General features: G+C 54.4%; 1 protein-coding gene across 3 annotated transcripts in view; it reads right to left on the bottom strand.

Annotated features, from left to right (window-relative positions):
• PLEKHA6 (pleckstrin homology domain containing A6) overlaps window positions 1-12,426 on the bottom strand; it is a 113,966-nt gene that overhangs the window by 19,044 nt on the left and 82,496 nt on the right. For 2 of the 3 annotated variants that reach the window (XM_029935540.1, XM_029935541.1), the window contains 7 exons: window positions 11,817-12,019; window positions 9,779-10,330; window positions 7,841-8,363; window positions 7,267-7,353; window positions 6,099-6,152; window positions 2,017-2,097; window positions 1,070-1,138 (listed from right to left, as the gene is read on the bottom strand). In XM_029935540.1, coding sequence (XP_029791400.1) covers window positions 1,070-1,138; window positions 2,017-2,097; window positions 6,099-6,152; window positions 7,267-7,353; window positions 7,841-8,363; window positions 9,779-10,330; window positions 11,817-12,019 — 1,569 coding nt within the window. The remainder of the gene's footprint in view (window positions 1-1,069; window positions 1,139-2,016; window positions 2,098-6,098; window positions 6,153-7,266; window positions 7,354-7,840; window positions 8,364-9,778; window positions 10,331-11,816; window positions 12,020-12,426) is intronic. The other variant, XM_029935542.1, reaches the window with a different exon arrangement.

Raw genomic sequence — 12,426 nt, forward strand, 5'->3', positions numbered from 1 at the left:
TCACCTTGGGAGACTCCCCAAGGACCTACTGGGAAGGGAGATGTGCTTATTCTCTGAGGACGTGAGTCAGCTTGAGAGAGGAGTTAAATGTTAAGCCCCTGCCTTCCCCTCCTCTTGCGGGTTCCGATTCCTGAAGGGTTGAGCGGATGTTGTGGCCTGGCCTCCCCGGCAGCCATGGATTAAAGGAGCAGGCAGTCTTGGGAGAACCAGTGAGCAGTGCAAACTGGTCCCCCAGTCTCACAGGACCCTGTTCTCCCCCTCCTTCCAGGGTCTCAGGATGGCTGATGCCAGGATCCTTCTGAGATCTGGTCCTTGTCCGGATGGAAACCCTCCCAGGCCTACGGGGCAGACCCAGTCCCCAGGCAAGGCCAGTGGTGATGGGAGGAGGCAGGTTTGGGCAAACTTCTCTTCTAGAAAGACTTATGCTTTTCAGTATCCACACCTTTATCCATGCCACTCCTCAAAAACTTCCCAGGCCCTTTTCTACTGAGCCAACTGTGGTCTTCCGGGCCTTTTAACTTCAAGGCCCGGCTCACGTGCTACCTGCTTTGTCCCTGACCTACCAGCCCACATGGCCTCACTCACTGCCCTGCGGAACCAATTATATGATCCCACTTCATTTGCAAATCGTCTGTCACCACCTGCTGCTACCTGGCATCGGCCACTACCCTGAAGCTCCCTGAGGCCAGGGCCGGGTTCTTCTCTCCAGTCACCGGGCACTCCTGCCAGGCTGGGCCCCGAGCAGCCTGGCTGCTGTCCCTCCTAACGAAGTCTGAGCTCCTTGGAATGAGCTGCCCCCACTGCTGTGGACGAGAGGGCCCTACGGCTCAGTGGAGAAATGCACAAAGCCAGCATGGGAGGTGGGGGTAACTGGTAAGAATGAGAAAGGGGATGAGGAACGGGCTGGCAGAATGCTGTCATTGTGGCGCGAGAGGACATGAGTCAAAGGTATGGAGAGCCAGCAGAAGGACAGAGATGGACGGAGGAAAGCCCCAGCGGAGAAGCGCGGAGATGAGGGCGACAGCGGGAGGGACTGGAGAGGACAGAGGAGCAGGAGAGCTGCTCTTACATCTGTATCTTGCTCGTTTAACTTGTAGGTGTGGAGGCCGTCCCGGAACACCTCTGGGTACGGAGGGACCTGCAGGAACACGAGGCCGGTTACAGCAGCAGGGGACAGGTGGGGCGTGTGGGGACGGGAACGCAGACAACCCTGGCTCCGTTCTTGTCTGAGACCATGGTCCGTCACCTCTCGCAGCTCCCATTCCGGGAACCTGAGCTAGTTCTTTGTGCCCAGCTGAGAAGCCCAGGGTGGCCCCTGTGTCGGTCCTTCCCAGTTGTTGAGGCTGACAATGATCGGCTCCTACTCTGTATCTCCTCTCTCCCCTAAGCTTGGGATCTACCCTCGAGAGGGACTCCGGGGGTGTACAGATCCCAGATGGTTTACTGGTAATGACCACGACAACAACAGTTACCCCTTGGCTGTTTTTGAGGGTGAGACATGGGGAAATGGAGGGAGCATCAGAAACATTTTGAGAATTATTATCGTAGCAGATTGAACACCAGTCACAGGGCTGGCGCCTAACCCAGGGGTACATCTGGGGCCAGCAAATGCTGCCCACCCTCGGTGAGGCATCTGGAAACCACAGCACATTCTATACAACCTTGGCATTGGATGGGTCCCTATCACACCCTTGTGCCCTTAACCCCAAAGACATCTGTTAAAAAAAAATATATGAAATAGAAGTCCTGGACATTTACAAGCAGATTCGTGATCCCTGGCAAGATATGGGATGGTGGTGCTGGCTATTTTGATGGTTTGAGAAATGGGTCTTGGGTTCACTCATGAACATGAAGAACAAAAGCGACATGGTGGGATGAGAGGAGAGGGTCCAGGCGGGGCCTGGAGATGAGGCCTGGTGGATGGGTGGGTTGGGCAGAGCACATCCCAGCCCAGATGGCTTGACTCGACCATGCACAAGCAGTTGACAGGGACCATGCTGCCAGGCGAGGCCTTACTTGCATGAAGAGTTGGGCCCTGGGGGAGGAGTTTTCCACCATGCGGTTCACCATACTGATGAGAGTCTCGCTCTCACTCATCTGCAGCAGAGGAAGGAATGGACGATTCAAACTCCAGCCCACATAGAGCCATCTCCCCATCACCCGCCTGGGCTCGCCTTCCCAGAAACAGGAAAGGACAGCTTCTCATGGGGTCTCCAGCTCCCTCTGTTTGGCCTGACCCATTGCTGGCCCCTTCTGAACTCTGTCCCAGGACACGTGCGGAAGGTGCCCTTAAAAAGGCCACAGAGGGATCAGGAGGGCTGCTGTGCCCTCTCTCGTGGCCCCCCTCCCTGCCCAGGGATACTCCCCCAGGGTGCCTGAGAGGTGTGGGTCTCATCCACACTGGCCAAAGTCAACTCCCTGCCCCAGCTCTCTTTCCTCACGTTGCTTCGGTCGAAGACCACACCGGCAGTTGGAAAAACCCATCTCCCCAAATTTGAACGAAATGAAACAGCTGAGAATGAAAACCCGGGCTGCTCTGTGGATGGGCCTTCACAAAGAGGCGGGCACAGCTCTCTCCCCGACCCCTGCCCACCTCTTGGCTCTAGAGTAGAAAGGATTGCTAAACACGGTTTCCAGAGCTGGGCTGGTAGCATCCATGCCGATCTTGGATGACACTAGGGAGCAAATAAGGAGGCCAAAACAAGCAAGCCGTGTTAAAGGGACACCAGATACTGAACACTGCTCTCCCAACAGGCTACTTTACGTTTCGAGGAACACGGAGGGGGAAAGACTACTTGCCAAATGAGAAGGAAAGAGAGAGACAACGAGGGGCAGGAGAGGGGGGGACAAGGAGGGAGGACAAGCCAACCAAATCAAGTAGAAACCCTATCATTTCCCCCACTCGTTCCAGTGTGGCAGCATCAAAGTGACTATATTAGGGAGTGTCCTTGGCTATGTCCCTTTAACTCATCTGACCTACAGGAGAAGGCAGCAGAACACAGAGGGAAGTTGTGAGGAAGAGGAAGCGAAGGAGGGAAGGGACAGAGCCATGTTAGGGCAGAGCTCCTGGGGTCACGATTCAAGAGGCCCCCACATTTTTGGCCCCTAGCTCCCCAGTCTTTGTTGGACCCACGCATATTTTTCTCTTACCCACTTAGGCACCTAAGCCAGAGGCAGCCTTGCTTCTGTGTGCTGGGGTGAGGTTGGGGGGTGGGGGGCTTTGCAAGGGTCCACCGCATTTTAAAAGGCTCTCCTAGGATCGGATCTTTCTACCACTTTAGCCCTTTGCAGTGTTTTTATGGCAGAGAGTATCATTGAAAAGGCTTTGAATAGAGCACTTGTAGATGAGGTTTGTAAGATAGTTAACCACCAACAGGACAGCAGCCACATTTTCCCCAAGGATCTGAACTCAAGTCAATCACTATCTTCTTGGAGCCTTGCGCGTTTGAGATCATGTTTACTGTGTATTGAGTGTGCATGTATGGTGTGTGTGTGACTGTATGTGGTGTGTATATATGTGTGTTTGTGTGCCGTGTGTGTGTGTGTGTGTGTGTGTAGGACAAGGCAGACTTATTAACGCACCAGGCTTTGAGAAGACAAAGGAGGCCCAGGCTTTTCCTGGACACCCACTGATCTCACGCCTTCCCCAACCAGTGGGTCTCAAGCAACAAAGGAGGGGAGTCAGAATATTCTCATCCTGGCCTGCTCCCACTCACACTGTGGTTTTGGGATCTTTAAACTCACGCTGGTTTTGCCTCTAGGATTCCCATGTGTCCGTTCGGTCTGTCCAAAACATTACATTTTGTGAGAAAGCACCTAGCCCAGTGCCTTATACACCATATAGGTACTCAATGAATATTTAAAATTGAATTTTAGAAGAAGACGAGTAAATAATCACAGTAGCAGTGACCACTCCTCGCCAGTGCCTGACAAAGTGCCATGTAGACTCTTCCTTGATTCTCCGGAACTCTGTGAGGCAGAAAAGGCAGATTCTACAGTGGCTATTTTATGATTGAGAAAACAAAGGCCCAGAGACACAAAATGACATTTCCGAGTTTAGGGAAAGAAAAAAAGTCCTTGTAAATGGCAGAACTGGGACTAGAATGTCTGACTCCATGTTTTGGTCTCTTATTATATAAAATTTCCTTTTAAGAATACTCTTTTTGGGACACCTGGGTGGGTCCGTCGGTTAAGCATCCGACTTTGGCTCAGGTCACGATCTCATGGTTGGTGAGTTCGAGCCCTGCGTCCAGCTCTGTGCTGTCAGCTCGGAGCCTGGAGCCTGCTTCGGATTCTGTGTCTCCCTCTCTCTCTGCCCCTCCCACTCCTGCTCTGTCTCTGTCTCTCAAAAAATGAATAAACATTAAAATTTTTTTAATAAATAAAGAATATTATTTTTTTTTCAAAAATTCATTCTGTATCTAGAGGAGGTCCTCTGAAGGGTTATTTCTCAGGTCACCAGCCTAAGGGCCCAGCAGCCGAAGGAGGGGCCCAGCTGCGGCACTGAAGGCCTGCAGAGCCACAGAAAGGCCACAGAAGGGACAGTCTGCCCAGGAGCCCTGAGGGCACTCAGCCCTGCCCCTCACTCCCCTGGGGGCACTGCAGTGCTGGGCTGGGCTGGCATCCCGAGGCTCAACCCCACGTGGACTGGACCAGTCATGGTGTGGACACCACATGCTGCTTCAGGAAGTAAAATGCAGCGCTCGTGAGGGGGTGCTGATTAAAATGTGGATATCAGTGCTTCCTAGTGCCCAAGGCCTTCTATGAGGATGATCTCCCCCAAGGCATCTATGAGGCACATGACCTGTGTTCAGAACCACCAACAGTTATAGTAGAAGCCTCTGATTTCAAGTGTATGGTTCTTTCTGGAACTCTAAGAGTGTAAAATGATCCTGATGAGGTTTGACTCCTGCTTTTTCACATATTAGACATTTCCTCCTGCTGTAAACTGGGTCAAAATCTCAGAGCCACATTCCAAGCTCCACCCTTTGTTGGCTGTGTGTCCCTTGGCATGTTACTTAACCTCTCTGTGCTTGAGTTTTATCAGCTCTAAAATGGGGATAACAACAGGACTCAGCTTGGGTTGTCATGAAGATTAAATGTGTTAGGATCTACATATAAAGTACTTAGAATAGTATGGGGCACAGAGAAAGCACCCCATTATGCTACTACTGCCACTACTATTATTATCTTCCCGCCTCAGGCGGCCTCCACAGGGCCACTCTGGGGATGCCTAGGCCCCCTGTGATTTGTAGCACAGATCTGGACTCAGGTAAGAAAGAGTCGGTGTTCATATCAACATCAGGCATACTGACCCCAGGGTGCCTAAACGTGTTAAGTATCAGAGCTTGAAAAGGCAAGGCTGCCAGTGGTTAGAGCCTAAAGGCTGGGTCTCCGCAGCCCATTGCTTCCATCTGTGGGAATATCCACCAATGCTTGTAGATGCTGGTCCCCAAAGCTGGGTTGCTAACACTCCCAAGGTCTCCCACACGGAATTCTCAAGGAGAACATGAGCCGTGTATATGCAAGGGAACTTGGTAGAGGAATTAATAAATATATGGAACTAATATAATTTAAAACACCTTCCTAGGGCAAGTCTGTAGTTTTTGGTTTACAGACTGTGTTTGTTTAACAACATAGTTTAACAACAGCCTGCAAACCCTGATAGATAATTTTCCGGGATTCAGGCTGCATGAAATCCCTAGCACTTTAGGCCCCCTGCCGGGCTCTCACCCCCCCCCCCTTCAAGGTCGTTGCTGCTCTCTCCAGCAGAAATGCAAATTCCCGTCAGCACCCCCCCCCCCCCAGCAGTTCCATCTGGCCTGAACAAATAGGAGGTGGCATTAATTATTCATGTGGTCATTTCTTATTCTCCTTTCCCCAGGAAACTCCCAGCTGCCCTAAAGGGCTTTGAGGGGAAAGGGGGGAAAGGGGTGGGGCGTGAAGGCGCAAACCAAAATATAAGCCACTTTGTTGTGTCCTGATGATGCCAACAAAGGTTGTCAAATGGATGGAAAATGAGAAGGTGCGGGGCGGGGGCAGGGAGACAAGACAGGAGGGCAGGGGAGTGGGGGGAGGAGGGCACCAGCTCTGCCTACCTGCTGATCCAAATACTCTAGGTTTCTTTGCAACTGAAGGTCTAAAAGTTCATCCTACCCGGAGCCCGAGGCCCAACAGCAACACAAACAAACAGGAACAGGACAACAGAAAACAATAAAAAGGAAGCAAAGCAGTTAAGAGTTAGCTGGGGGGTTTGGGAGGAGGCAAGGTCAAAGAGAGGCCTCTTGTCTGCCCTTGAGGAGTTCTGGGGAAGGGAAGGGATGAGGCTGGGGGCAGGCATGGAGATGGCCTCCTGGACACCTCGACCAGAGGAGGGACTCACTTGGGCCCCAGTTCCACCGCTCCCAGTCCGCCAGGCCCTCCCCTGAGAGGGAAGTGCCACTGAAGCAATGCACCTGACCCTTCCTACCAGCTCCTGAGTTTTCTGGAAGAATCCATGGTTTCTGGGTGGGTGCACCTGATGTGCATCAGGGCTTGAGCTTGGACAGAGAAGGATCTGGGTGCGTGTGCATGTCGTGTGTCAAGGCTAGAGCCTGGGCAGAGAAGGATCTAGGGGTGGTAAATGCCCATGCAGGCTCGTCCACCCTGGCCTCCCAGGGCTGCATCAGGACAGGGGTCAGCAACAGGCCTTCGGGGACAAGTACTCTGCCTGTTGGTCCCGGTGGCCCTCCCCAGCGTCCCAGGTGGAATGTCTCCATCCGGTTCTCTGGGTGGAGACCGGTGGAGACCAAAATTCTCTGGAGAACAAATTCCAGGGAGAGAAAGCAGGGAGAAAAGAAGGAAAAGACACAATATGGAAAATCTTTTTTTCCTTAATCCCATCACTTGTCTCTTTTCCCAAAAGTAGCACTACAGGCACGGACAGACTTGGAGGAAACGTCTGCTAATGGACACTCAGACCTGACTTTTCTTCCCAGTCCATAACCCAAGCCACTGACCAGGCCTCTTTGCATGCCAGACATGATTGAAGGGATCAGGACATCATGCACCTCCAGATCCAGTTCCTGCCTTATGTCACAGAGACGGGGTCAGTGGCACCAAGCTCTGTGCTGGGTTAGAGTCCTGGCTGGGAGGGAGGAGGTATCCAGAGGCTGCTAAGAAGCAGGAGGGCCAGGTACCAGGTACAGCATCGCTGTGGCCGCCCCGGTTGGGCCCTGCTCTGGGAGGAGAGGTCCTGCGGGGAATGGACAGGAGGAGAGGACGTACCGTCTTATCGTGGACCGTGGGGGATGCTGGGTAGTTGTAGGGGAAAAGTCCTGCAGGGACTGGCCGCCTGTCTCCCAGGTAATCATACTGGAAGAGAAAGGGGGTTGGAGAGGTTGAGGGGGTCCGGCTGGGACACAGACTTCCCCAGCAACTAAAGTTCAAGATTAGGGATGTTTGGTATCCTGTCCCAGAGCAGATTCCAATTCAAATGGACAACGTTTATCCACTGCAATATCATTTCATTGACCTGGCCACTCCTCAAGAGCAGACCCCCCTCTCTGTCCTCTGACAAGGAATTAGGGTTCCTGGCACAACCTGGCGGAGACCACCTATGTTCCAACTCAGGGGTCAGAGCGCGTGCCCCAGAGCAGCTCTCCCATGGACAGAACTGCAGGGCCAGTGGCTTGCCGGGCATCACCATGGCTCCTGCCAACGTATGGTGCGTGTCCCTATGGGATGCAGTGACCCCGAGTGTCCCAGATGCCTGCACACCTCCAGGTCTTCTCTGCAGATGGTAGGAGGTTCCCGGGGGACCTCAGGGGATGAGGGAGGAGGGGGCACGCTGAGGGCTCACCTTGGGGGAGCTGATGGATCGCCTCATCACATAGGCAGCAGGGTCCGCATAGATGTCCTCACTGCGAGGTGGCAGGCGCTCAAAACGGGCACTGGGCGAGCGGACGGGGGAGTAAATGCGGGCGCGACTGTAGGAGCCCTGGCTGGGCGAGCGGGGCACGGAGTGGGAGCGGGGCTGCAGGGACAGGCGGCGCAGGGAGCCGGACATGGCATCCAGCTCATCATAATAGATTGGCTGCCGGGAAGGGGAGGGGCCAGGGAGCCAGACGGTGCCATCCTGCCGCCCATAGCCTGGTGGCTCCTTCCACTCCCGCAGCTGGAAGGCAGGGCCGCCTCCGTTTCGGAAGGGGTGACGCTTGTCCTCCAGGGCCCAGGGCGGGCTGATCCGATCATAGGCTGGCATTGAGCAGATGCTGTCAGGCCGCACCCCTGGTGGGTAGTACTGGTAATCATCGGGGTACTGGGAGGAGTAGGGGCCATAATACTCAGGGACCCTGCGGGGCACGGGGTAGAACCTAGAGGGACTGAGAGAGAGAACACTGTAAGGAATCCAGAATGAGCACAACGCCACCCATCCACCTGTGCCCCATCCCCACCTCTGTGTCCAGCCTAGAGCAGGCCGTGACCAGGCTGAGCCTGGGGACACACGGAGGCAGCTGCTGCCTGGGCACTGAGGCTTGCTTCCAGACATGCAGGGAAACTCCCTCAAAGCTTCTTCCCTCTCGATTCAGGTCAGGATCTCACCGTTCCTGAGTTTGATCCCTGCATCAGGCTCTGCTGTGACAGCATGGAACCTGCTTGGGATTCATTCTCTCTCTCTCTCTCTCTCTCTAAATAAATAAATAAATAAATAAATAAATAAATAAATAAACTTAAAAAAAAAATCTCTCTAAAAAAAAAGCTGCTTCCTCCTTCAACCAGCACCCGGAGGTTAGAAATTTCACATTCAGAGCTTCCTGGGAGAAACTTTAAGCCTTGTTAGTTCTCTCTACCCCAGCTTGAATCACAATGTATCAGATCCTTTCAGAGTAGCAAACAGTGGAGGGAAAGGGAATATACCAGGGACCTGGGGGAGGGCCACACACAACACAGGGGGGACCAAAGGGCGCCTCCTCTGAATTTATGCTCTCCTCGAGGATGGGGCCAGGAGGTTCCTGGGAGTCATCCCCAGCGAGGCGCTCACCTCACCCCAGGGCAGGCCAGCTGTCGCAGGCAGCAGAGCCCCAGAAGTGAGTACCTTCACCTGTGGTCCCGGGAGCCGCCCACACCCAGGGGGAGGGAGCAGCAGCCCCACTGGCCCCATGAGATGAACGTTATCGGGCCCAATAAATGCCTTCCGGTATCTGAAAGCCAGTCACTGGACAAAGGAGGAAATTGGTCTAGAGGGCAGGACTTGGATCAGTGAGTGGTGATTTTTCTTTTCTTTTCTTTTTTTTCCTTTTTTTTTTTTAACTGCCTATAAATAAAGATTTTCAAATAATGAAAGCCATTCAAAAATGGGGTGAGTGGGCTTGGCAGTCCATGAGGCTCACAGTGGTGGAAACACTGGAACAGAGGCTGTAGTTGTAAGAGGGTGGGAAGCGTGTATGGCTATCTGGCCGGAACAATGCTGAGACCCCTTCCTGTGACTGCTTGCACCTGTCCTGGGCACCCAGCATCCTTGTGGAGAGGAGCCAGGTGCTCCGTCCCTGTCCCTGAAGAAAGCAGAGAGGCTTAGGAAACCGGGGTGGGGGGGGTGTCAAACTCTACAGATAAGCCACGGGGCAGGAAAGGATCTGGACAGGCTGGGGGGCCTTGGGTTTGAGGGTCTTCTTGGTTTCCCAACTCAGCCTGGCTTGCTGAAAGTTTCCAGGAAGGGATGCTGCACATGTTACTACCCCCAACCCCCGCCGGCCATCACAGCACCCTGGGCTCCACACCTGTGCCCACCAGGACTCACCTCCGGAGGTCTTCAGGGGGGGCCACCCCCCGGCGGAGGTTCACCCACTGTTGAAGCTGGTTCATGGAGCTCTTGCGCTGGGCGATCTTGTCGGGGTTGGCACGTGGGGGGAAGCTCCGCTGGGGGCCCCCACTCTCTGAGTCCGGGGGCGGGAAAGCTGTGCTCCCTGGCCGGCTTGGGGAGCTGTACTGCCAGCCATTGGGCTGGGCAGGCCGATCCCCTCCCCCTGGGACCCTTGGGCCCTCGGGGTAAGGGCTGCCCGGCTCCGAGGCTGGTTCCGGGCCGGCTTGGATGCCATTGGCTTTCACCAGAGGCTCACTCTTGACTTCAGGCCTCTCGGGCTTCCGCTCTGCCTTCTCGCAGCCCCGGCCATCACCTTCCCCTCGAGTCTTGGCCTCTGGCTCGGGCTTGGGGAGGCTGTTGTGGGATGGCTGGTGGTGGTGTTTGCTAGGAGGGATATTCTCCGAGTCTGGCTTCTCATGGCTGCGGGATGCCAAGGGAGGTGTTGTAAGTGACTCCAGCCCAGCAGGAAGCTGGGCAGGGGCTGGTAGACTGGGAAGGAAAAAGGAGTGGAGAAGCATGGGCAGGAAGGTAGCGACGGAAATGGGATTCAATGAGTTACCATTCTATTTCCTAAATCCCCATTTTGCTTCCTCGCTCCAGCCTGGAAAGTTACTGGAAAACACAGCACAATCTTGCCCATGCACGATGTGCTCATTTCACCCTCTAGATCCTCTCCATGGCCCACTCTCTGCTCCCTTCGGCTGACCTGCATTGCATCCCAACCTTTGAATGCTATGGCCAAGGCTAACCCGCCCCAGACTTGGTCTCCTCTGCGGTCTGTCCCCGCTCCAGCCCCCTGAACTCGGTGCACACTACACCAAAGCTTCATAATAGTGACTGTCCCTGATATTTCAGCCATGGAGGCTCATTACAGCTCAGCCCGCTGTCCTGTGCGAGTTCCTTAACTTCCGCGAGTCCGGGCTCCTTGTTAGCAGGATGCGTTTCACCAGAGGCTCACTCCAGTAGGACTGTGAGATCAAACATGGCAGCACGGGCGCCAGAGCTGTCTTCTCAAGCCTCCTAGGCTTAGAAACGTGCTAGTTCCCTTCTCCGGGACAAGCTTCTTCCAGGACAGACTCCATCAGAACGTGCGCTCTGTGAGGCAGGAGTGTGTAGACTTGTCTTCCCTTTTTTTCCTAGCACCCCATACAGTGCCTCACACATCCCTATTTGCAGTAAACATTTATGAACTAAATGAACAAACTTCTGGAAGGGTGCCCCTCAGCTGAAGTGAAGATGGGATCCCGTGACGAAGTTTTCCCGATTGCTTCTCCAATCCAAGAGATCCGAGCATCCTTGTTGCAGCGTTGCCTGGTAAACACTTCTAAGGCACTAAAATAGACTTGGAGTCTATATTGTAACAACCTCCTTCTTCCGGAGCCCTGTTAACATCTCAAGATTCCATCTACCCAGTGCCAGCAGAGATAGGCCGTGAAGCTGCGGGTGGCGACAGGTGGCAGGGGTGATGGGGAAGCCATGGGCGGAGGGTTCGCTGCATGTCAGGATTTCACAGCTGCCCCTATGGGGTAGGATTAGAACTCCTGCCTTCGAGGAGAGGAAATTCAGGCTCAGAGAGGTTAAGTAACTCCCACTGATGTCACAGTATGAACAAGTGGCTAAGGTGTGATTCAAACCTGAGTCTATGCTCCTCCAACGGTCATGGGCTTAACGTACAAAGCCAAGAATAAATGAGCAAATGACCCTGGCCTTTGGCTTCTTGCCAGACCCTGATAGAACCTGGCTTCTCTCTTGGCCTCCACCACCCAAGAGAGAACAGGAAGAGCCTGTCAGGGGAAGGGAGCCTCCAGGCTCTGAAACTGCTTCACCAGGTGCCCTGCTGGGAGGCAAGGAGCGGCTTACATGTTCTCAGAGGTTCCAGCCAGCATGCTGGGCTCCAGAGACACAGAGTAGGCTGCTTCCCTGATCCTCTTTCTCTGGCTCTCCCCACCCCCAAGCCCAGTGCCCTGGAACTCACCTGTGACGCACAGCTTGGGGCACTGACTTCTGGGCTGGGGGGATCTGGACTCGGGCAGCCTCCCCCATGGCCTGAATCCAGGCCTCCTGTTCCTCGGGGCTCTCAGCACTGAAGAAGTAGGTGCGGACCCCGGCGTGCTCAGCCTGCGGGGAGAGGCAGTGCGTGGAACCGGCCCCAGCCTCATCCACCCAGCACGTAGTCACCTGTAGGAAGAGGACACCCACACCCATGGAGCAGGTGGTCAGGCAGGCCATCCCCCTGACCTGCAGCTCTTCTTCCCACATGGAGCTCAGTGGCAAAGCCAGCTCTGCCAAAGGCTCCAGCTGGCCTCTAGGCATCTGCCTTGGCTAGCTCCCTGCACACCAAAAAGCTGCCCAATAGCCAGGTAAGGTTACCTGCCCACCTGAAGTGATTACAAACAGGAAGGACGATTACTGTGCCCACTCTCCCATCGATTTCCATCTTTGAGTTGAAGGGCGATTATCCAATGTCTGAGAGAGATTCCCCTCCCCCCCGCCCCCGAGCACATGCCAGTCTCAGCCCGAACTTGGCTTCTGAGGAACTAGGACTGTCTCTCCCATGCAGAGAGATAGCCAGGCCTCCATCTCCC

The sequence above is a fragment of the Suricata suricatta genome, chromosome 3 (genome assembly GCF_006229205.1).
Source record: "Suricata suricatta isolate VVHF042 chromosome 3, meerkat_22Aug2017_6uvM2_HiC, whole genome shotgun sequence".
Lineage (NCBI taxonomy): Eukaryota > Metazoa > Chordata > Mammalia > Carnivora > Herpestidae > Suricata > Suricata suricatta.